Source organism: Melopsittacus undulatus, chromosome 3, assembly GCF_012275295.1.
Source record: "Melopsittacus undulatus isolate bMelUnd1 chromosome 3, bMelUnd1.mat.Z, whole genome shotgun sequence".
Lineage (NCBI taxonomy): Eukaryota > Metazoa > Chordata > Aves > Psittaciformes > Psittaculidae > Melopsittacus > Melopsittacus undulatus.
In genome coordinates this window covers 69,139,514-69,163,902 of record NC_047529.1, presented here as the reverse complement: position 1 = coordinate 69,163,902, position 24,389 = coordinate 69,139,514, and the positions used below count along the sequence as shown (strand labels likewise).

The 24,389-nt window shown below is 38.4% G+C and overlaps 1 protein-coding gene across 1 annotated transcript in view; it reads left to right on the top strand.

Annotated features, from left to right (window-relative positions):
• Positions 1-21,524, top strand: part of LOC101881500 (vesicular inhibitory amino acid transporter-like) — a 29,203-nt gene extending 7,679 nt beyond the window's left edge. Inside the window, exon 2 of the mRNA XM_005154813.2 lies at positions 20,373-21,524. Coding sequence (XP_005154870.1) covers positions 20,373-21,524 — 1,152 coding nt within the window. The remainder of the gene's footprint in view (positions 1-20,372) is intronic.
• Positions 21,525-24,389: the final 2,865 nt, after the last annotated feature.

The window sequence follows — 24,389 nt, the reverse complement described above, 5'->3', positions numbered from 1 at the left end:
TGTCTGTTCTGCAGTCAGTGGAAGCAGATAAAAGGAACTTGTCTTCCATACAGAGTCTGCCCATATCAACCTCTCTTTACCACCTGTGAATATCTTTGGTCCTTGCTGCTTTGCAGGCCTATCATCTAGCACCATTCTTCAGTCAGGACTCTTTCTAAATTTCACACTCAATTATGTCCTACTTCTGCCTATTTTTACTGTAAAACCTCACTAATACATGATCTGATTTTCCTACCCATGATCTTAAAAGTCCCATTTGAGCTCTAATAATTTCCCATTTAGGTGAGAATAGCACACTCCTCCCTGACCTTGCCAAGCTCTCCCTGTGCACACCCACCTGCAGTTCCATAGCTCATGTGTCCACCAGCTCTTGCAAGCATCACTGCAACCATCAAATCAAATGTAAACTAATAATCTTTTTTTTAACTATCTACCATTTAGCTTTCTATATCTCTCAACTCTGATCTCTGTTCTTCCAGCTACAATTACCATTGACAATTTGTTAAATACTTAAACAATCATTCCTATGAACGTGTATGAAGATAATTTATTTGCACTCTTCTCATTCTCTTAGAAATCTTGCTGAAAAATTCAGTCACAAGCTACGTTGAAACCACCATTTACTCTCTTAACTCAAGGTTTTCTTGACTCTGCTGTCTGCCTGTATTTGTTTCCTGTTATCTTCACTGTAGATTTTTAATCCTTTGGAGAAGAGACCATCTTTTTGTACTTTGCTTGCCCAGTGCCCTACAGAATGGAATTCCAATCAAGGACTTCCAGGAGCTCCAATAATGAAAACAATTTTGAAAGGAAATCTCAAAATGTTTCTATTTTACAGAAACTCTTTACAAAATGATTGTTCAACGGTGGCCTGTGATACACCAGTTTGACATTTGATTCAATTTCCTTTCTTTTTTTTTTTCCTGTATAGAATGGATTCCCTTTGCTATTGAGACCCATTGTAGTGGCTGACCACAAGATAAATAAGCAGACAAATGTGAAAAGAGTACTTTTAGAATATTCAGCCATTAAAATGGTCATTCCATCTTAAAAATCCAGGTGGTCAAGAAAGAGAATGACATAACCATTATATCAAGGATAAATGGATAGTAGTGTTGTGAAAATTATACCTTTTGAAATAGTAAATGTTACCAAACCGGATCAAGTATCTGTCAGCTGCCTGAAAACAATGATCACTTATTCCATGGGAAAACTTAATGTGCTATCACTTGTTGCAGAACAAGGATCTCTGGCTCCCTCAGGTGAAAGGAATAGCTGGTGTATGCTCCTACTACACTAAAATAAATTAACCTACCATGTTTTTTGGTCTCAATCCCTGAGATCATCTTTAACAACCTGAATGAAAACAGATGGTATAATTTCTCCTTTTTTAATTCATGACAAGTCACAAGGGATTTAAAAACACTATTATTAGTCAGCTCTGAACTTCTGTATCTGTTATATCTGCTTACTTTATTGTTGTGCTGGTATGTTTGACAGTTGTCTTTCAAAACGAAGCCCAAATTACCTATTATATTTATTTATCACCCTTCTCTGGCTGAGATAATTTGTACACTTGCGCCTTTGTATAGCACATACCATTAACCAGCTATCACTGATGGAAAATATTCTTCTTTAAAGTGTTCTTTGTGTCCCTATTCTTAGATTTATGAGGTGTGTAACATCAGTAAATTTGCTTTAATAAACTGTATTTAGACATATAATTTCTCCGAAGGTAACATTCCTCCCAAGACAGCAAGAACATAGTGACAGGCAGCAGAAAGTAAAATATTTTGTCAGCATTCCTTTCTTGGTTTTCATAAACTTCCTTCACTTCCATTAGCAAATTTTCAGACAGAGGTTCTTTTTTTTTTTTTTATAAAAAAGGTGAACCTTAGGTTTCATGAAGGAATAAAAGTTGACAAGTATCAAAGAAATAAAGCTCAACATCTGCAGGTGTATATGAGAATTCAGTGCTGAAAGTTTTTTAAGGACATCTGAATTATTATAATGTACGGGTAGAATCAGAAATAGTAATGTTTCTGCAACAGACTTTCCAAATGGTAAAGCTTCTTCCATAAAACTCATAGATGGTTAATCTAGAGTTTACTTCCATGTGTGTAATTCCTGACAGCAGGAGATTCACTGAAATGGCACAAGCTCTGTCTGAATGAGCAAATGGAGCTATCTGAGAAAATAAAAAGCCCTAAACACTGATTACACATGGTACTGAAGATGATACATTATAACCCAGTTTTAGCACAGTAAGCTGTATGAAACATTTTGCCCGAAAGCTATATAAAAAATATTGACTTCTATTTGCATGTGCTCTCCCTCTTCTCCCCACACACACCATGTTTCTTGGAAGGCAATGTTTCTCTAATCTTGGCCAGTGGCACTAGTTTTGCCATATGTACAATACTGAGTTCACTGAATACCTAACCAAAAAAAAATCAAATTTAGTACTTACTTCTTAAAAATGTAAACATGAGAGTCAGAGGAAACTTTCACTTCAGCTCATACACACATACTCTGCTATCCATTTTGATTTCTCTCAGTCCATTTCTTGAACTGACACAAATAACAGCACCAGTAGATTATGTTTTGTAGGTCCCTAGAGCAAGCATTTTTTTAGTTGTTTTATGTTGTCAGTAGCAATGGTAGCTTCAGCCTTTGCCTTTACTGTACATGGGTTTTTCCATGTACAGGGGATTTTGCTGCTGTTTTCACCTCTAGAAACATGTTTGATTCAGGCTAGTTTAATTCCTCCCTGATAAATAGGGCTTTTTTTTTTTCTTTTTTTTTTTCCTGTTTTAAAACCCATGGTAGTTTGATTATTTCAGATTAAATCTGGATATCTCAGAAACTATTAATACTTCTACTGAGGCTTGGGAAAATGTAAATCTGGGCATAAGAATGTGATGTTAGTTTCCTTTTATAAGAAAGTTATCTTCCTTATAAGAAGTGATCTTATTTTGTTGCTTATAATGACTGTTAATTCTCTCATTTTAGTGTTTGTATTTTACTTAGAAGTTGGCACTGAGGTCAATTCTATCTCACCACATTTTAAAGCTGTTCCCTTGTCTCGCTGTCTTCATGATTTTTGCAACTCAAAATGATATCTCCTCAGCCACCTTCCCTTAAGGGATTTAAAACTCTTCTTCTAAGATTTAATTGGGATCTGGAGTTTAAAATGAATTCTCTACTCCTGCTCTTGTTGCTTCTGCTTGCCTGCTGACTTTTTTCACTTTTGCTGGGAAGCCAGCTGCTCTCAGAGCTCTTCCTTTTGTACTTTTGTTTGTTGTCATCTCAAGTTAAAAATAAAATACCTGAAGAAAACTGTAGGCTTCCCTCTGCTGCTTGGATGGGATTTGAGAAGCTCTTTACTGTCTCCTAAATTGTGAGCAGCTGCCATTCCACCCCTGAAAGTTTCCTTTTCCAATCAGAAAGGATGATCAGCTGCATAATGCATACTTTCCCTCTAGCTTTCTACTTATGCCTATAGTTAGATATTTCTGAAATCCTGTTATTTTTTTCCTCAAAGCCTCTTGCTCATCGTATTCTCCTACCCCTTGGTTCTACCTCATATGTTTCACAGCCTGATATTCTAGTATTCTCCAGTTTACCTGGTGACACCTTTTCCCCCTGTTTCTGGCTCTCCTGGTACAGTCACGTTACCAAGTTACCCAGCTTGCTGCTCTTCCTTTGCTTTTCCAGGGCACCTCACAGCCTCACAGCCTTCATAAAGGAATTCATCTGACACTACAGGTGACATAGAATGATAGACGTCTGATGGAGATTCACAAATCCTAAAATAAATGACCTATACTGTTGGAATGAATAGTCCTTCAGTGATCCCTCTTTCTACCCATCATTTCCAGTAACTGCTTTTCCAGATGTAGCAGGTTAGCTTTACTTTTTGCTGTATTTAGACAGGTGAAGTTAAGAATCCCATTCCTAATAAGCATGCACCAAAGCAAGGTAGATTGGTCATGTATGTCTTTTCTGTTACTGTGTGTACTCATACATTAAATGTTTGGTTTAAATAGAAGAAGTTTGGTGAGATTAATCCAATTCATAGATGTTAAGAAGTGATATTTCCCTGGGTACAAGACAGCAAAACAAGCAGTCACTTTGGTAACTTTAGTAGTAGTCATTGAGTTTTCACCTAAAATCCATCCATTTCACCTCATGAATAAATCGGGATTTGGCCTAAAAATCTGAATGAGAAATGAAAATTATTTAGAAGAAAAGAACAGAAAATAGATGCAGTCTTAAAATACATTTCTCAAACATGAAATCACTACAGCTCACAACACTGAAGTATGAACAAAGGAGAGATCCAATAGAGCTGAGTTTTCCCTGCACTGTTAGAATGGATCAGGTTAAGAAAAAAAAACTATTTAAAAAATGCACAAATTTTTACTGCAATCACTAAACTGGCTTTCTTTTAATAATAAAATAAGAATGTTTATTCATGAAGATAGATTTTTGTATTTAAAAGTTAGGAATAATCAAGGTCCCCAGTTTGTTAGTCCAGAGATCCTCTGCTGTTGTTTCCAGACAGCATCCTGTCTTGAAGTTTTTCCAGTGTGGCTGCAGACCAAGAAAATACGTTTTAAAAAAGGAGGAAAAGAAAAATAAAATTAAAAAAAACCCAAAACCAACAAACTAAACCAAAACACCAAACCAAATGAAACCAAAACCCACAGAAAAGGAATATGACTTATTTCATAACTCCAGTACTTCTCTTCATGGGCCAGTAGAGGTCAAAAATCTCTGTCATAGTCTGTACAAACAGAATGATAAGTATCTCCTCAAGTAATAATACTTCAAGTATTTTACATCTAGAGACCTCAAAAAGGCATCTTCAGCATGCATTTTATATGCCATATGCCTGGTTTCACAATGCATAACTATATACTACATTCACAATTTATTTTTTTGTTAAAGAAGACCTTAAATAACTTTGCTTTTATGCTCACTACTCAGGGAATGCCAGAAAACACAGTCATATTTCTTTTCTGGTCTTCAGTTTTTCTCTTTATTATACATATTTGGAAATGTTTGTCTAATCTACTTGAAATTAGGGTAATTATTCTACTTTGCTGTATTTTAAGAATGATGTGATCTTTAATGTCATTATAGGAGATACCTCCACTATGGGAATTCATTTGCTACCTCAACTTCATCTTTATCTGTGCATGTTAAAATATCATCCATAAAAATCAGTTGCTGCATCTTTTATCCTAAAGGCAGAAGCCTCCAGGAGTGCCACTGAAGTTTAACTTAGGTTAAGAGAGGAAAGACAGTAGAGATTTGCTGTCTATATCCAGCCAAATTGTAAGACAGCATCTTTTCTCACATATCTCAGAAGAATATACTGTGATACTTGGTATCAGTTTACTGATTCCTAGAGATCAAAAAAGAAAAATAGTATACCACTATTTATATCTTTCATCCAGGCTATTAAGTGTATTCTCTCCAGGCAGTGCTCTAACACAGATTTCCCCTTTATACGATGTTCTCTGGGATCCATTTTTGCTTGAGGAAAAGTCCACCTAAAATCAGTGTCTGGGTTTGTGCTGAAGAAAGAACAGGATAATATTAGCCAGGGGAGGATTCAGTCACCTTTTATTCAGCATGTAGTCATGACAAATCCCGTTCCAGTTTTCTGAAAATAAAACAGCTTCCAGAAGATGTAACCTATCTTCTTTTTCACCTCTCAGAGGTGCATAAGGTTTGTTCCAGGGCAAAGTTCTTTGTAATACGCGTTTGGGTTTTTTATCAATTTCCTTTTCAGCCTTACTTGTCAAAAGTAACAAGAACTGTGGCTTGTCCCATATAGCCAGCATTCAAGAAAAACTCCTAACAAGCTAAATGCTTTCTTCCAGCCAGAAAGTTTGAACTTTCTATGCTCTTCAACTCTTCCTTTTGTTATGTCAGTTCACACTCAAATGAAGCTCTTTGGCTTCCCAATGCTTTGCTTCTAGTCTCTCAAAGTTCCCTTTCTCCCTCCCCTCAAAGCATTTGACCACATTTTCATGGAAGCTCATTTGCATGTTGCGGTACTGGATGTTTTGAGCACTTGCCTGCCCTCAGGTGAAAACCTGAGAATGTGTGATGAGCTATAATGTGAGACATAGGTAAGCAGCCAGTGAGTCCATATTGCTTACCATTATAGCTTTCAAAATGTTCGGTTTACCTCAGACTGCCTTACTTATTTTATCTATTTTTCCTCACAGCTACATAACCCATAATAAAAGCCCTCACTCTTTCACCAAAGCCTGCTTTCTGCTCTGGGACCAAGAAAAATATATTTTCTTAAAAGGTAATTTGCTTGGGAGATTTACTTTGTGTGATTTAGTGCATTATTGCAGTCAGCTCTGAATTTATGCAAACTAACATTTTGCATCAAACCATGCAGAATTAAGTATCAAGCATATTATATTTGTTTTAGAACAAATATTTAAACAAATAGCAAAGCCAACAGGATCAGCTGTCACATTCCATAGAGCAATTCTTTTTTTGTTGAGATATTTTCTTTCCTCTGTTCCCTTTCCTGATCTGTAAGAGATTTTAGAGACTAATCTGTTCACCAAAAGGAGAATAGAATGAGTGGCTTCTGTCAGTCAAATGGGCACATTCATTTTGCAGAGCAGCCCATGCAACTTCTTTACTTGCTTATCTTATCACAACATCTCCTGAGCAGTCTATCTGCCATATGATCTGCTTATGGGATTGAAAAGATTGACATAAAAACACTTCTAAAGTTTCTTTCGGTATATAAGGTGATTGCAGGCATTAATCACAGAATAAATTCCTTAGCCACTTTCCTCCCTGCAGCTAAACCAGGTTGGCATCGGCAGAGAGAAAGAATAAGAAAAATCATGAAAAACAAGATTGTTGGGGTCTAATCCAACCATCCCTGAAGTTAAAGGAAGAGTTTTCACTGACATTGAAAGAGACATTCAAAGAGATTGATCTGCTGCTAAGGTCATACAGGCCATGGACAATATTTGAAGTTTTCCACAGAACAGCTTGTAGTATTTTTGAATTCAAACTCAGCTGAGCTGTGAAAAAAAAACATGAAGCAAGTGGGAAAGCAGATGAATTCTTTTCCTGATGCCTGTAGAGAAGTGCCAGGAGTTTGGGTAGACATCTAGGGAACCAGAAATTCTCACCGCTCAGAAGAAATAGGATATAACTGATATTGCAAATACATGGTGGGATGATTTACATCACTGGAAATTAATAATAATTAGTTGAAGCAGGTTTACAGAAAAAGAGTAGGTGAAAGAAGTGATGGTGGCACTATATATTAGAGAGATGTTAATCTGAGTTTAAGCTATTGTCGACAAGAAAAAATTGCATTTTTCTTGTTGACTTCAGTTTTAAAGACCTATGCTGGATGTTGTGTGCATTCTGTAGTAAAACATCAGTAGAGTTTCTAAAAATTATAGGTTATAATTATCTAACATGAAAGGTATTGAACCTAGCATAAAGTAGTCTTGTTCTGAGCCTCATTGCATTGAATGAAGATGAACAGACCACTGGATCTAATTCCATTCATATGAGAAAACAGAGAACAGTAATATATATACTTTGTACTTCAGAAAGAGTGAGTTTTACAAACCAGGAGAAAATTATGAGAGATAATCGTTTAAGAAGAGTAAATACAGACAGCCAATTGTGAAACCAATTTGAAAATTGTTTAACAAGAATTTATGAGATGTCCAGAAGCCACATCTCATAATTAAGAAATAGTATGCCTAAGTGCTACAAGCCCTCCTACTTCAGGTGTGAAGTGAATATATCAATTAAAATAAATTTGTAAAAATAGCAAAAGGGAGAAAAAGAGGATGAAAGTAAAAATCGTAAATTATTAACTATGAAGCATAGCAAAGAGCTATAGTAATGAAAAAGACACTAGGAAAAAAGACACATCTCCCAGGGACTAAGACAGCCAGAAAACAATTTTTAGGCATTAGGGAAAAAAAAAAAAGCTAGGTAGGGTTAGTGTAAAAATTTTAAACAGAAATACTAATAGTTGTATAAATTAAATATGAATGGAAGAGTGTGCCTCTATATGTGACTGTCTATACTTGTCTAAAAGTGCTAGGAGAAACAGCAGAATAAAGTTAAAAGGGAAAGTATGCATTACATGCTACAGAGCACCATGTATGTGATTTCCTTCAAATGGAAAGGTAGAAAAACTGACCTGTAGATGAGTATTATAGGAATGAAGTAGAGGGCAGTATTCGTAATACATGCTGGTAAGGAAAGCAACAGTGTTGTGAAACTCAGGAATTTCGCCTAATATTTTTGAGGGATGAGAAAAGATATGAGAAAAGGTCCAAACCTGAACCCATTCCACAAGACTATAGAAGGCAAATCCAAAATCCATTGGTCATCACTAGTCAAGATGAACAACACAGACATGGTGAGCCCTTGACTGCCTACATGCCTTGTCCTCCTTGGTGCATATGTTTTTCACCAAGCCACTAGGACACACACCACAGTGCTGTTGAGTATGTGGATGTGAGAGTGGGAAAAAAAAACAGATATTCTAATGTAAGATCACCTTCCACTTCTCTAAGATCTCTCACTGAATTTTGCTACAATTATTTCCTACATAATCAGTAGAAGGATTTAAAATTGTTCTTAGCTCTGACAAAAAATGCAACTTCATAAATAGTCTCTGTAGAAAATCAGGAGGATGTGCTTTTAGTACAGGAGAGCAATAGGTCATTTTGTAATTTTTCAAGATGCGAATCATGCTATTCTGCAGAAGACATTTAAAAGTTAACTACAATACATAGTGTACATATTCTCTTGCCCAGAAAAAGAAACAGGCATATCTGACAGGAAATTAGTCTCAGCTGTGCTAACAATCTCTCTTAACTTCGGTGTGAGATGTAAATTGAGGTGCCTATTTTTTCTAAGCTTGGACTTGGAGAATTAACTACTGGATAACTACAGTTGTTATTTAAAATGGATGTTAAAATTTATCTCATTAATATTTTGAGAGCAGAATGCCCAGAAAGTTTGCACTTGGGAGGTGTAACAAAAGATACATCTGATCCGACAATAGTCTTATTCAATCATTATTACATGTGGAATATTCAGAAGATTGTGGATATCATTACAATATTTTAAAAGCCAGTTCAATCCTAACTAGTGAAACCTGGCAACAATCCTGAGAAAACGCAATTGTTAATACAGACTTTAATTGGTACAGAATAAAAAGTTAGGACTATAATTAATGCAAACCATTATGGGTTTGAAGAAAGAGTCCTTATAATCCTTAGTAAACACACTTGACATAATTCTTTGATGAGATTGTAATATAGACAGTGAAAGATAACATATTTAAGCTTTTTAAAGGAATTTTGACACATTAATACACAACTTTCTGATTTTAAAATAGTGTACCAATAGAATACATTTCAAATGGATTATCAACTGCCTAAGTTACAGATCCCCAAAAAGTAACTGTCAACATGTCAAAGGAATTAGTTTCTACTAGGATTAGCAGGCTACCTAGTAGAAGAATTGGCATCTGATCCAGTGGTTTTCCATGTAGTCCATAGTCATCTGGAAGAAGATACATACGAAATCAGCATTGGTCACAGGAATGTCTCAGAAGGGAGAATGCCATGGAGGACAGTAAACAAGTAGTTATGTTATTGTGACATAAGATTAAGGGATTTGCTGTATTTTTAATCTGGTGATGATAAAGTTGTATCTTCACATAAATACTACACCAACACAGACTTGCATCAGTTCAAGAAAATGATTTATTTTAAACTATAAGAAACACTAAACAACAAAATTATTTTGTGGAAGTGTACTGAGAAGCAGGGCTCTTGAATTTATCTCCCTGCACTTCCAAGAAGATCCATGAAGGAAGATTTCCAGTATAGTTTGTATGCTTGACCCATGTTCATGCAGGGAATCCAATACAGAGTTGGGAAAACAGTTACGCTTAAAAGAACTATTCCAGTAGAGTAACTACAGATGGTAAGAAAAACAATCAGAGCGAATTCAGCAGTCTGGCATATTAGCATGTGTTCTGCATATAGGAGAGCTGCACCAACTGAATAATTTTCAGTTAAATTCTTCTTAATTTCTTGTTTTCTAATCTGAATAAGATTTAAGGTGAAATGTTTTGGGTTTTTTGGGGTTTTGTTTTTTTAGTATTGCTTTTTACTTAATTTTATTTCATAGAAATATTAATAGTTAGGGTGGGAAAGGATCTGAAGATAGAATCATAGAATAGTTAGAGTTGGAAAGGACCTTAAGATCTTAGAATCATAGAATAGTAAGGGTTGGAAAGGACCTTAAGATCATCTATTTCCAATCCCCCCTGCCATGGGCAGGGACACCTCACACTAAACCATATCACCCAAGGCTTCATCCAACCTGGCCTTGGACACTGCCAGGGATGGAGCATTCACTACCTCCCTGGGCAACCCATTCCAGTGCCTCACCACCCTAACAGTAAAGAAATTTCTTCCTTATATCCAATCTAAACCTCTGCTGTTTAAGTTTCAACCCGTTACCCCTTGTCCTGTCACTACAGTCCCTAATGAATAGTCCCTCCCCAGCACCCCTGTAGGCCGCCTTCAAATATTGGAAGGGTGCTATGAGGTCTCCATGCAGCCTTTTCTTCTCCAGGCCGAACAGCCCCAACTTTCTCAGCCTGTCTTCATACGGGAGGTGCTCCAGTCCCCTGATCATCCTTGTGGCCCTCCTCTGGACTTGTTCCAACAGTTCCATGTCCTTTTTATGTTGAGTGCACCAGAACTGCACACAATACTCCAAGTGAGGTCTCACGAGAGCAGAGTAGAGGGCCAGGATCACCTCCTTCAAACTACTGGTCACGCTCCTTTTGATGCAGCCCAGGATATTGTTGGCTTTCTGAGCTGTAAGCGCACACTGAAGGCAGCTCATGTTCATTTTCTCATCAACCAACACCCCCAAGTCCTTCTCCACAGGGCTGCTCTGAATTTCCTTTTTGTCCAACCTGTAGCTGTGCCTGGGATTGCTCCAACCCAGGTGTAAGACCTTGGACTTGTCATGGTTAAACTTCATGAGGTTGGCATCAGCCCTACCTCACAAGCGTGTCAAGGTCCCTCTGGATGACATTCCTTCCCTCCAGTGTACCAACCAAACCACACAGCTTGGTGTCATTGGCAAACTTGCTGAGGGCACACTCAATTCCACTGTCCATGTCACCCACAAAGATGTTAAACAAGACTGGTCCCAACACCGATTCCTGAGGGACACCACTCGTTACTGATCTCCAGTTGGACATTGAACCGTTGACCACAACTTTTTGCGTGTGGCCATCCAGCCAGTTCTTTATGCACTGAGTAGTCCACCTATCAAATTGATGTCTCTCCAGTTTAGAGAAGAGGATGTCATGTGGGACAGTGTCGACCGCTTTGCACAAGTCCAGGTAGATGACATCAACTGCTCCACCCCTGTCCATCAGTTCCATAGCCCCATCATAGAAGGCCACCAAATTGGTCAGGCAGGATTTCCCCTTAATGAACCCATCCTGGCTGTCACCAAGCACCTTGTTTTTCATGTGCCCTACCATGCCTTCCAAGAGAATCTGCTCCCAGATTTTGCCAGGCACAGAGGTGAGACTGACTGGTCTGTAATTCCCCGGGTCATCCATTTTCCCCTTCTTGAAAATGGGGGTTATATTTCCCTTTTTCCAGTCATCAGGAACTTCACCTGACTGCCATGATTTTTCAAATATGATGGCCAGTGGCTTTGCAACTTCCTTTGCCAGCTCCTTCAGGATCTGCAGCTGGATTTCATCAGGTCCCATGGACTTGTGTATGTTCAGGTTCTTACTTCATTGTCTTTTGGAATGTCTCAACTCTGACTATGATTTGATCTTTATGTTGTAATTACCTTCAATCTGATTTGTTTTCCAAAGTCTCGTACTACAGGTTAAACCAGCCTATAAATGAATTTTTTTACCTGGTACTAAGAAGTCTTTAAACTGAACATTATGGAATTTTTATATCATCTCAGAGTGTTTGGCAGTGCTAATTTCTGCATTTTTCTAAACACATTTTATTCCCTGAGGAGGTGCTTGCTCTGAGGTAAAGTGGTGTCAAAGACTGGTATTATGGCAGAAGGCACGCTTTTTGCATTCTACACTAATCCAGACATTTAATGTTTTTAAACAGGCAGCCAGCCTTGCTAATGTGGAAAACATTCCCATGTAGTTCAAATATTACAGTCAAACCATTAACAAATTCCATAATGTTTTAATGTGCAGATGTAATTTTGAAATCCTGATCTGCTTGCTTTCTATTGTAGGTGGATTGGTAAATTCTGGTGGTAGCTGCTGTTACCTGGTGGTTTTTGCTTGGGGGTATTTTGACAAGGATAATAAATAACTTCTAGCTGAGACTGACCTTTCCTTACACACCCTTTCTGCTGTTGTCCTTGACATTTCTTCAAAGCCTGGTCACCAGTTTAGCCCTCAGCCCTTTCTTCTTTCTAGGACCAGCTGCCTACGGTGAAGACTACTCTGGATGTTTGACAAGCACCTCCACCCAGGCACATGTATTCAGTCTTTGACAAAGAACAGTCTGCTTCCATCCTTAGTCTACAGGTAAAATGCTCATGTCTTGCAAATGTCTTGGAAGACAAAGGAAGATGCAGCCTGCTGGGCAAGCCTGGGGGTCCCTACTTATAAGTGGATGGATGGAGTGATGGCAAATAACACACTTCTCAAGCTGAGCTGTGATAAAAGACTGTTTAAAAAAAATCTCCTCTAGTCAACTGTGCAATTGCTATTTTCCCATGCTGGCCTTTTTGTAAACAGATGTCATGGTTTAAGTCTAGCCTGCAACTCAGAACCACGCAGCCACTCACTTACTCCCTGCCTACTTCCTCCCCTGCTCTCTAAGGGATAGGGAGGAGAATTGAAAGAATGTAACTCCCACAGGTTGAGATAAAAACAGTGCAGTAACTAAAGTATAACACAAACCACTACTGCTACCACCAATAATAATAATGATAAAGGAAACAATGAGGGAAGAGAATACAACACCTCACCACCCATGGACTGATACCCAGCCTGACCAGAGCAGTGATCTAGCCCTTTTGGGTAACTCCCCTCAGTTTATATACTGGGCATGACATGCTGTGGTATGGAATACCTCTTTGGTTAGTTTGGGTCAGGTGTCCTGTCTCTGCTTCCTCCCGGCTTCCCCTCCTCCCCAGCAAAGCATGAGACTGAGAAAGTCCTTGTTTGATGGTCAATGGCAGCCTTGGCTGCAGTGACCATGAGATGGTGGAGTTTAGGATCCTGTGTGGGAGGAATAGAATACCTAGCAAGGCCACAGTTCTGGATTTCCGAGGAGCCAGCTTTTGCCTGTTCAATCAACTGCTAAGGGAAGTCTCATGGGAAAGGGTACTAGGCGATAAAGGGGCTCATGATTGCTGGTCAGCATTCAAGGACCACTTCTTCCAAGCTCAGGATCAGAGCATCCCAATGGGTAGGAAAACAAGTAAGGGAGCTAGGAGACCAGCGTGGTTAAACAAGGAGCTGCTGGGCAAACTCAAGTGGAAAAGGAGAATCTATGGATTATGGAAAGAGGGGCTGGCCACTTGGGAGGAATATAGGGCAGTTGTTAGAGGATGTAGGGAGGCAATTAGGACAACTAAGGCCTCCTTGGAAATTAATCTTGCTAGTCGGATTAAGGACAATACAAAGGGCTTCTTCAAATACATAGCAAATAAAACTAACACAAGAGGCAATATAGGCCCACTGCTGAACGAGGTGGGTGCCCTGGAGACAGAGGATATAAGGAAGGCAGAGGTACTGAGAGGCTTTCTTTGCCTCTTTCTTTACTCCTGCAGACTCTCCCCGGAGGCCCCAGATTCCTATAGCCCCAGAAGGAGTCAGGACAAACGAGGAGTTTGCTTTGGTAGATGAGGATTGGGTTAGGGATCAGCTATGCAATCTGGACATCTATAAATCGATGGGTCCGGATGGAATGCACCCATGGGTGCTGAGGGAGCTGGCGGAGGTCATTGCTAGGCCACTCTCCATCATCTTTGGTAAATCGTGGGAAATGGGAGAGATGCCTGAGGATTGGAGGATGGCAAATATCACACCAGTCTATAAGAAAGGCAAGAAGGAGGACCCGGGTAATTATAGACCTGTCAGCCTTACCTCCATCCCTGGAAAGGTGATGGAACAACTTATTCTTGACTCCATCTCTAGGCATATCAAGGATGAGGGGGTTATTAAGAACAGCCAACATGGTTTTATCAGGGGGAAGTCATGTTTGACCAACCTTATAGCCTTCTATGAGGAAGTGACTAGGTGGAGGGATGATGGTAGAGCGGTAGATGTAGTTTTTTCTTGATTTCTGTAAGGCATTTGATACTGTCTCCCACAGCATCCTCATAGATAAGCTAAGAAAGTATGGGCTTGACGATCAGGTAGTGAGGTGGATCAAGAACTGGTTGAAAGGAGGAAGGCGGAGAGTTGTGGTCAATGGCACAGAATCTAGCTGGAGGTCTGTGACTAGTGGAGTCCCTCAGGGGTCGGTGCTGGGACCAGTGCTGTTTAATATTTTCATCAAGGACCTGGAAGAGGGAACCGAGTGTACCCTCAGCAAGTTCGCTGATGACACTAAACTGGGAGGAGTGGCTGACACACCAGAAGGCTGTGTTGCCATTCAGCGAGACCTGGACAGGCTGGAGAGTTGGGCAGGGAGAAACTTGATGAAATTCAACAAGGGCAAGTGTAGAGTCTTGCATCTGGGGAAGAACAACCCCATGTACCAGTACAGGTTGGGGGTTGACCTGCTGGAAAGGAGTGAAGGGGAAAGGAGCCTGGGGGTCCTGGTGGATAGGAGGATGACCATGAGCCAGCAATGTGCCCCTGTGGCCAAGAAGGCAAATGTCATCCTATGGTGTATTAGAAAGGGTGTGGTTAGTAGGGCAAGAGAGGTTCTCCTCCCCCTCTACTCTGCCTTGGTGAGGCCGCATCTGGAATATTGCATTCAGTTCTGGGCCCCTCAGTTCAAGAAGGACAGGGAATTGCTTGAAAGAGCCACAAAGATGATGGAGTGGAACATCTCCCTTATGAGGAGAGGCTGAGGGAGCTGGGTCTCTTTAGCTTGGAGAAGAGGAGACTGAGGGGTGACCTCATCAGTGTTTACAAATATGTAAAGGGTGGGTGTCAGGATGATGGAGCTAGGCTTTTTTCAGTGATATCCAGTGACAGGACAAGGGGCAATGGGTGTAAACTGGAGCATAGGAGGTTCTATGTGAACATCAGGAAGAACTTCTTTACTGAAAGAGTGACAGAGCACTGGAACAGGCTGCCCAGGGAGGTTGTGGAGTCTCCTACATTGGAGATATTCAAGGCCCGCCTGGACAAGTTCCTGTGGGATGTACTCTAGGTTACCCTGCTCTTGAAGGGTGGTTGGACTAGATGATCTTTCGAGGTCCCTTCCAACCCTTGGGATTCTGTGATTCTGCGATTCTGTTTGGAGTAAGCATTACTTAGCAACAACTAAAAACATCGGTGTTATCAGGGTTGTTCCAGGCTGAAAGTCAAATAGCACTGCACCAGCTACTAAGAAGGAGAGAAATAACTGTTATTGTTGAACCCAGGACAACAGATCATCATATTTAGAGGTGACAGATTTGACTTTGCACTAGAATGGTTAGAAATAAAACGAGACAGGAGCAGTTACCATACAGAGTAGTAAGAGCTCTGAGATAATTTAAGAAACAATTCCTTTTGCTGCTCATTTTTAACTGATGCCTCACAGCTAAGGCTGTCTGTGCCACAATTTGGATATGAGAATACATGATCAGAAGACTCAATAAGAGCAAGTGCTGCAGACAGGTTGGACCAAATGTGCATTCGCAAATGATGAAGGAATTACCGGTGTTGCTCTTCCACTAGGAAAGAATTGGTGAAATTTTTATTTCCTCTGTCTACATTCTCTATACAGTCACTCCTCATGAGAGGGACACAAATGCTACCTTCAGCAGAATCCATGAAAGGATTTCTTTATGGAGGACAGTTTTTCCACAGATAAATCAATTTAAGCAATGTTCTAAGGTTGCTGAGCAGCTTTAAACCATGGAACACAGCTTGATGCCTGCATTGTGTCATATTAACAGCAAAATACGTGCTTATTAAAGATAACTTTTTCTTTGAAACTAAACTTCTTAAATTTGGTGATGCTCAGGAAATGGTCCTAACAGAAAGTATTGTTTTTGGAAAGGTAAGAAAAGAAGATCAAATCCCAAATGTGTTTTGAAATCTGATAAAGCACCTTTTGTTCTTTGAGCTCTGATGGCCATATCTAACTTTTGGCTATTTTGTAGAAATCTAATAGCATCCTAATACATGAAGCTTTTTTTTTCATTTCTTTTTCCCTTTTTTTTTGTTAGTATGGAAAAACATTTCTGGCAAGGCAGGAAAAGCACTGTCATTTTGTCACTACATACGTGGCATGTTCAGAGCTCTACCATTTCTCTCTACTAATGATGCTCTGTATCCAAAAAGCTTCAAACCAGTTATGTCCACAGTGTTCAGTTTCTATTTTTAACTGAAAGCTGAAGTTTACAGACTCTGGGAAAATTATGTCAAATACCTTAGCTGAAAAGAAACCTTACAATTTTTGTAGAATGTTTCAATTTAGAAATTCTAAACTAACTTTGGAATTGGAAATCACTGATCCATAATTCTAAGAAAGAAAATATACAGTGCAAAAATGGGTTTGATTAATAAGGTCTGAATTTGGGAGACAGGAAAAAAAAAACCTCAAACCAGCCCCAAAAACCCCACCTCTATCATCCTATAGTCTGTGTTAGGTACCAAATAAAATAATATGATATGAAAAACAGTAAGGAAATGTTAGAGGTTAGAATTATGTTATGCTCTGATTAAACAGAAAATTAAGCATGAGAAAGCAGACACCTGTGGAGAGGACTGTAAATGGCTGTCTGTGATATTGTCTCTGGAAGACTTATGCTTTGGTTTAGGTTGAGGGTAGACTAAATTCAGCAGGGGAGTTAAGCCACTGTATGAGTAAGGCCTATGCTGACACTTAGTTGTGGTTTAATTATACAGTGACCCTTTGGGTCAAGAGATACCGTTTGAACTCCCAAATGCAGGTTAAGGGGAAAAATAATAATGCTATGAGTACGGAACAAATAACATAAGTTTGCTACAACCTGCAAGAAACTGAGAAAACATCACTGTTCTGATGTTAATATGGAAGCCTACTCTGTGGCTTTTATCTTCATGATTCTTTCACAGACTTGTTTTATTTGTGATGCTTTTAAACTCAGTTTATTATGTAAATGTTTTCCAAATAATGTTTTCATAGGAAATAAATCACGTTCTGTTTTTTAGGTCAGTCAGTGAAAGTCATGATTATAAATGGCATGATATCGAAAGCTACTGCTACATGTATGCTACCTGCAGTCTGGATGCAGCCAGATATCTTGTCTTTTTAACAAAGTAGATTGCTAGATGGCAGAAAGGTTGAATTTTGAACAATTCTGTGAAGTTCATGTCAAAGGAAATGTTAATTACCCTGCAAGCTAATTGGGTCATGAGACCTGCATTAAAGTGGACCCAAGCAGTTGGAGTGGGGAGATTCGGGTGATTCAAGCTATGTAGGTAAACATCCTAGCTCATAAATGAAATGGCACCTGTGACTGTGATCTGCTAGAAAAGCATTTCTGTAAATGAGGTCTTTGAAAACAACCAGAAAAGGTATTTAATCAATATCTTCATTATTAAATCAGTAATAATAACTGAGGTACTTTGTTTCAGTACATAAAGGCATAGAATTCTTGATCAAAATATACTAGGGCATGTATTTAGTAGGATTCTTCCAGCTCTACTTCAGCTGAAAGCTGAAGATACCTGCATCTAGAGTGAAGCCTGGATGAAATAGGCAATGCTGCTCATTCACATGATGGGCACTTCATTTTTCTCACTGACTTTGAGAAAAAAATACTGGTTTAATGTAGGGATTTCTGATCTTTCTTTTCTGACAGATGCTCATCCACAATCTGCCTGAAAAGCACTGCTATTCTATGGCTGGAAGAATAGGGTAATAGTTTGAACACATCAGTGATTATTTACTGCTTGAAAAATTGCTTCTTTTCAGAGCCCTCCCTATGGGTCAGGCCTGGGATTCCTTATATCACTTAGAATTGGGGTGCTAGCTATAAACCCTGCAAAGCTAAGACAAACACCTTTGTTCTTGATGAGCTCCAGCAGAGCTGGGCTCCTAAACTGCCCTCACAGAAACTGTCTGCTGGATACAAAACCTGGAGGAGTTCATGGAAAACACCAAAGACAGAAGCATGCCTCAAACACTTGTTTGCCAAACAGCCTCATTTCCACAGTTGTGAATGGAAAATTCTGCAATGAGGATTTAGACCATTAAACTCACCTCTTCTGCTTGGGCTCCTGAAAGCAGGCAGTGGCACTACTCACTCAGGAAGCTGGAGAAGAATACGTTGCCCCTTCTGTGAGGGGACCTGTTTCTGTCAGGATTCTTGGGTTTTGCAGAGGAGATGGGGTTGCTCAGGTTTTGTCAGAAAAAAAGACACAGTTTGGGTGGGTTTGATCCAAATCAAGTCGTCTGTCAGGCTGGAACAGCAAACATGAGAACAAATGCTCATATTTCATCATGTCATCGGTGCTGTAAGAAATATTGAGGTTAAAATTTCTGTAGAACTGGTTAACCGTATTTTGTTTCCACCCTACATTTCTTCAGTCGTCAAGAACAAAACATAACCTGGCCAGTCTGATTAATTTGTATTGCTTAATTTCAGTTCTGTAACATAAAAAGAGAAATGTCACAGAAGCATCTTTCTTAAATTAGATCTTTTTATGAGTAGCTATTGTTCAAGAGTTTTGTTGGTCTTGTGCTGATGGAAATGAAACCACATAAATGTGTCATTTGTCCTTAAATATAGAGAAGAAAGCAGGGAAAAACAACCCCAAAGAAATACATAGTGTTTTGTGAAACTGAAATGCCACTTTTTTTTTTTTTACTGGATAAAACAAGTATAATCCTTTTTCTTTCAGAAACTGTTTAGTGAAAATTATATCTGTGTGTTTTATATGTATTTTTAAACACCTAAATAAGTTTTCACAGTCCAGAATCTCAGCTGTGAGAAGAATCACCTTAGTAAGGTACTTAACAAGAGCAAAGGCTGCATGTGGCATACAGAAGCTGCAGAGGAAACAGGCAAACTGTGATGTCATTCTAATGCCAATTTTTTTCCAGAGGTCTGTTAAAAATATTTAGACAGAAGACAACTATCGTTACTGGATTTATCAACAATGCTGTTGCAGTTTAACTCCAGCCAGAAGCTAAGTACTATGCAGCCGCTCACTCCTCCCCCCTCAGTGAGATGGGGAGGAGAATGGGAAAAAGATAAAACCCACGGGTCAGGATAAGAACAGTTTAATCGTAATGATAATAACAACAACAATAACAACCATAATATAGGAAAAAGAAAGAATGAGGAGCAAAACTCAGGGAACACAAGTGATGCACTATACACTTGCTCACCACCCACTGACCGATACCCATCCCGTTTCCAAGCAGCAATGGGAGGTTTCTGACCAATTGCCCCCAGTTTATATACTGGGCATCATGTGCTGTAGTATGGAATATCCCTGTGGCTAGTTTGGGTCAGGTGTCCTGTCTCTGCTTCCTCCCAGCTTCTCCTGTCCCTCCTCACTGACAGAGCATGAGACACTGAAAAGTCCTTGATCGGAGTAAGAGCCATTTAGCAACAGCTAAAACATTGGTGTGTTATCGGCATTGTTCTCAAACTAAAGCCAAAACACAGCACGGCAGCAGCTACTAGGAATAAAACTATCCCTGTTGAAACCAGGACAAGTATTATTTTTTATTTGAATTAAACTTGTACAAATGCTGCTACTGTTGCTTCATTTTATGGATATTGAACCTGTTTCATTAATATGCATGTTGACTGAATAACTGCCTATGAACCTTCTAAATAGTGCTTCTAATCACACCAGTGTTAAATATTAACTAGGAACCTAACTATATCATTCAGTCACATTCTCTTTTTCCTAGCTTATCATTATATGTGTGTTTATAAGAACAGTTCTTTTTCCTGATAATTTCATTTCTCATAAATAAACACATTTCTTATGATTGTTACTTCCTTAGCTGAATGTAGCAGTACTTCCACCATGCAGTTAGGTAAAAGCAATGTTCAACGGAGGTCAGGTTTGGGAGTGTGCCTTCTAATAAATGTTCTGCTTCAGAGATTTTGTGCTATCTTTCCTTTTTCTTCTTCAGGGAATATTTGTCCTAGGATTGCCATATGCTCTTCTCCACAGTGGATACAGTGGCCTGCTTCTTATTATCTTGGCTGCAGCAATATGCTGTTACACAGGCAAGATTCTAATCGCTTGCCTCTATGAAGAAAATGAAGATGGACAACTGATAAGAGTGAGAGACACATACGAAGATATTGCAAATGCCTGCTGCAAAAGTCTACCTCCCAGACTAGGTGGCATAGTTGTCAATGTGACCCAGGTGATGGAACTGATCATGACATGTATTTTGTATCTGATTGCTAGTGCAAACTTGCTGTCATATAGTTTTCCACATGTACCAGTGACTGCGAAAACTTGGTCTGTAATTGCATTTGTTACACTGTTGCCTTGTGTATTTATCAACACTCTCAAAATTGTTTCCAAACTCAGCCAGCTTTGCTCCCTGGTCCATTTTATTATAATACTTGTAGTAATGACTTACTGTCTCACACAAATACATCAATGGTCCTGGGCAAAATTCAGACTCTCCATCGAGTTTGAGGAATTCCTGGTCTCTGTAGGGGTTATAATTTTCAGTTACACTTCACAAATATTTCTTCCCACACTTGAAAGTAACATGAAAAACCCAGAGGAATTTAGTTGTATGATGAATTGGACTCACTTTTTTGCGTGTGTCTTGAAAACAGCCTTTGCACTGACAGCATTCTTGACCTGGGGTGAAAAGACAAAGGAAATTATTACTGACAACCTGCCTTCATTTCTTGAAACCCTAGTGAATTTGTGTCTCTTAGCCAAGGCTCTTCTTTCTTACCCTTTGCCCTTCTTTGCAGCCACAGAAATTGTGTATTCTTGTATTTCTAGAGGAAACCATTCCAAATACAGATCTCCATTATTTTCTCTGGGTGTAAGAGGCTCATTTCTCCTGTTAACTCTGCTGATGGCCATGTTCATGCCACATTTTGCAGTGTTGATGGGTTTAACAGGCAGTGCAACAGGTGCTGCTATGACTTTTCTTCTTCCTTCCCTCTTCCATTTAAAACTTAAATGGAAAAAACTATCCATCTTAGAGAAATGTGCAGATATCTCTGTTTTTACTTTGGGTTTCCTTTGTAGCCTTGCAGGCATAGTTTGCTCAATAAAAAGGCTGCTCACAGTGTTTGGAGGAGTGTAAAAAGATTTCCAGAAATCCAAATAAAGCCTAAATCTTGTAAATGTTTTTACTCTTTTAGTCAGTATATAAGGTATTTTGTCACTAGGCAAAAATAAGTATATGTTTAAATGTTTTCAGCATCAATGTTTTAACTGTATAAGTATGTGGCTCAAAGCAAATTGGAAAATAACCTTCATAGCCAAAAAGTACAAAATTGCCCCTATCTAAAATACTGAGAGGAAAAAACGTTTTGGAGTGGTTTATCATGAAAATAATTTTAAACTAATCCTATATGGTTTTGTTCATACATGACATGACATCCTAAAATGGTTGCTGCAAATGATCCCACCAATTTAACAATAATTTCTCACAGGGTTATATACTGTTCAGTGGCCAAGCTATCAAATCGAGATATGATAGAGTATGATAGTATGATTGAGTTTGTGAGAGCTATCATTGTAAACGGATGAGGTATGACTTCACATTATTGGCAGAATGTAATTCAACGTGTGAAGAGAATAAATCAGTGAATTCAATTTTTTTATGTAAGACAAGTTCTACCACTTGTTTTTTAAATGAGTAGGCAAAAAGAGAACTGTTTACAACAGCTTTGAAAGCCTGATTTTATCATGAGCTCAAATGCAAATAAAGTCAGAGTAAAATGGGCATCCTAACAGGTCACAGTCACAGAAAAGGGAATTTGTTCTGAAAGAAGCTAGAGCCAATGACTGCAGCTTTTCTGCAAGTCTAATTCCAAAGATTCATGCCTCTGCAATGCAGTTATTTTATTGGTTGGCTTACAAGAAGCCCCATTGGTAGCATGAGAAAGTTAATATGCAGTTCACTTTCCCCCTTAGGCAGGAAATTTCTTTGATCTTCATATTTTATCTGATGATATTAAAAGCTCAATGAAGTAAATCAAGTTCAATAAACAGACACACAATTAACTTCCTGTAAAACTTGCTAGATCTTTAGCTTTTAAAGGTATTGGCTTAATGAAAAGATCAATATTGTAATGTATTTCACATTAGTGATAACACATTATAAGAAGAAGCAATCTAATCAGAGTACTCTGATGAATACATATCGTCTTATTGTACTAAATCTATGTTATATTAGGTAATTAATGATTTGAACAAATAAAGTTTACATTTTCACTACAAACAATTTCACTCAAACTTCTACTACATCACATGTAGAAGTCTTTACATGTAAACATTAAGACTGGATTATAGAGTAAAAAGGCCAGTAGTAGCCACATAGCTGAAGTGTTTTTCTATGTAGTATCTTAACATTAACACTTCTGTCCTGTGTGAGCAACAGTGACCTCTCAAGGCTAATTTGCTGAATGATGAGTACCATGCAATTAAACTTTGGAGGAGTTCTGGTAAACCTTGTGTGTCACCCTGTTACTTTCTTTGTCTTCTAATGTATGCTTGAAGTGTGGAAGAGTGATTAAAATTTTATTAGAACACATTAACTGCATAATTACAAAAATATTAAGAAAACTGAGGAAATAACTAGTCTCTTAGAACTTGTATCACTTCTTTGGTACAATGGATCAAATTCTGCAGTCAAATCCACAACAGTTTATTGATATTGAGATTTGTACTGAAACAAATAGGAGGTACATATTTTAAGGAGTCTTTATTTTTATACAGAATGACAAAAATACATTATTCATTCAAGTAACTGAAGGCTTGTTATTATCCCTATGACACAGTCAGAAGAAAATTATTACTGGATGATGACAATGAAAGGGTGTCATTACTTTGTGTGTGAAGAAGTTCCACAGATAAATAAACATTCAGAGCAATATTTGTTCTATTTATCCTATATAAATCTCTGAGAGCAGAGGAAGGTTGTCCAGAGAATTTTGTAAAAGCTGTCTCAGCTACTTTACTTAAAAACTCCCCACAAATGATTCACCATTTTTTCCCATCTCCCACTTTTATTTAGCGTGTTTTATCTCTAACTGTTCAGAAATTCTTGGAATTACCTCAGTGCATTTGCTAGAAATGGGAAAGCTTAGAAATGGGATAAGCATTTTATTTGTATGGCAGTTTTAGAAATTCCCTAGCTCATCAGTGTTTTTCATTTTCTTCTCTCAGCCTTTTCAAGAAGACAATGTCTATTCCTTTCAAGCCTAAGATATTTTCCCCACACAAAATATTGTATGAGGAAATGATTTTGTGAGGAAATGATTGTGAAAGGGCATGAGCTCTCTAACTTATGTGAGATCTTTCCAACAAGGGGAGATGGTTCATTTTTTATAAGACATACTCTTATTGTCCTTATTTAATCATTTACATAGTCTTAGTTAACATCAGGGAACAGCAAGAGCTATGATTAACAAGTAAATACAACTGTAAACGCACAAAAGTGAAAGTTATTCAAGTGCAAAGCCCCAAGAAGTCACTCAGCAGAGGCCACTAGATTAAGAAATACAATACAGTTTAACGTTCCCTTTTTGTGGCCAGCAATCAGCAATTTTGAAGTATGCTATTGTTGTGGGACACAAAAGCTGTATGTGCTTCCCTTTAAAGCTATGGCCAGACATTGTTATTAGAAATTATTTTCTGGGGTCAAGATTAAATGAACCTTCTTATTCAAAAAGGCAGAGATAGACTTACACACCCTACAGTTCCAGCCTGAATGTGGGGCTCAGCACATGACAAAGACAAAAATTAATACTCATGATATAAGGATGACTCATTGAATTTAATTTCCTAAAACACACAATTGCATATTTTTAGATATAGACTTATTCCTGACCCTTTCCACTGGCAAAATTCTATTAATAATGTACATAAAATACTTGCAACTGTCAATTAGCATTAAAATACCATCTATAGAATATGTTAAGGGACTCTAGAAAGGTGGTAT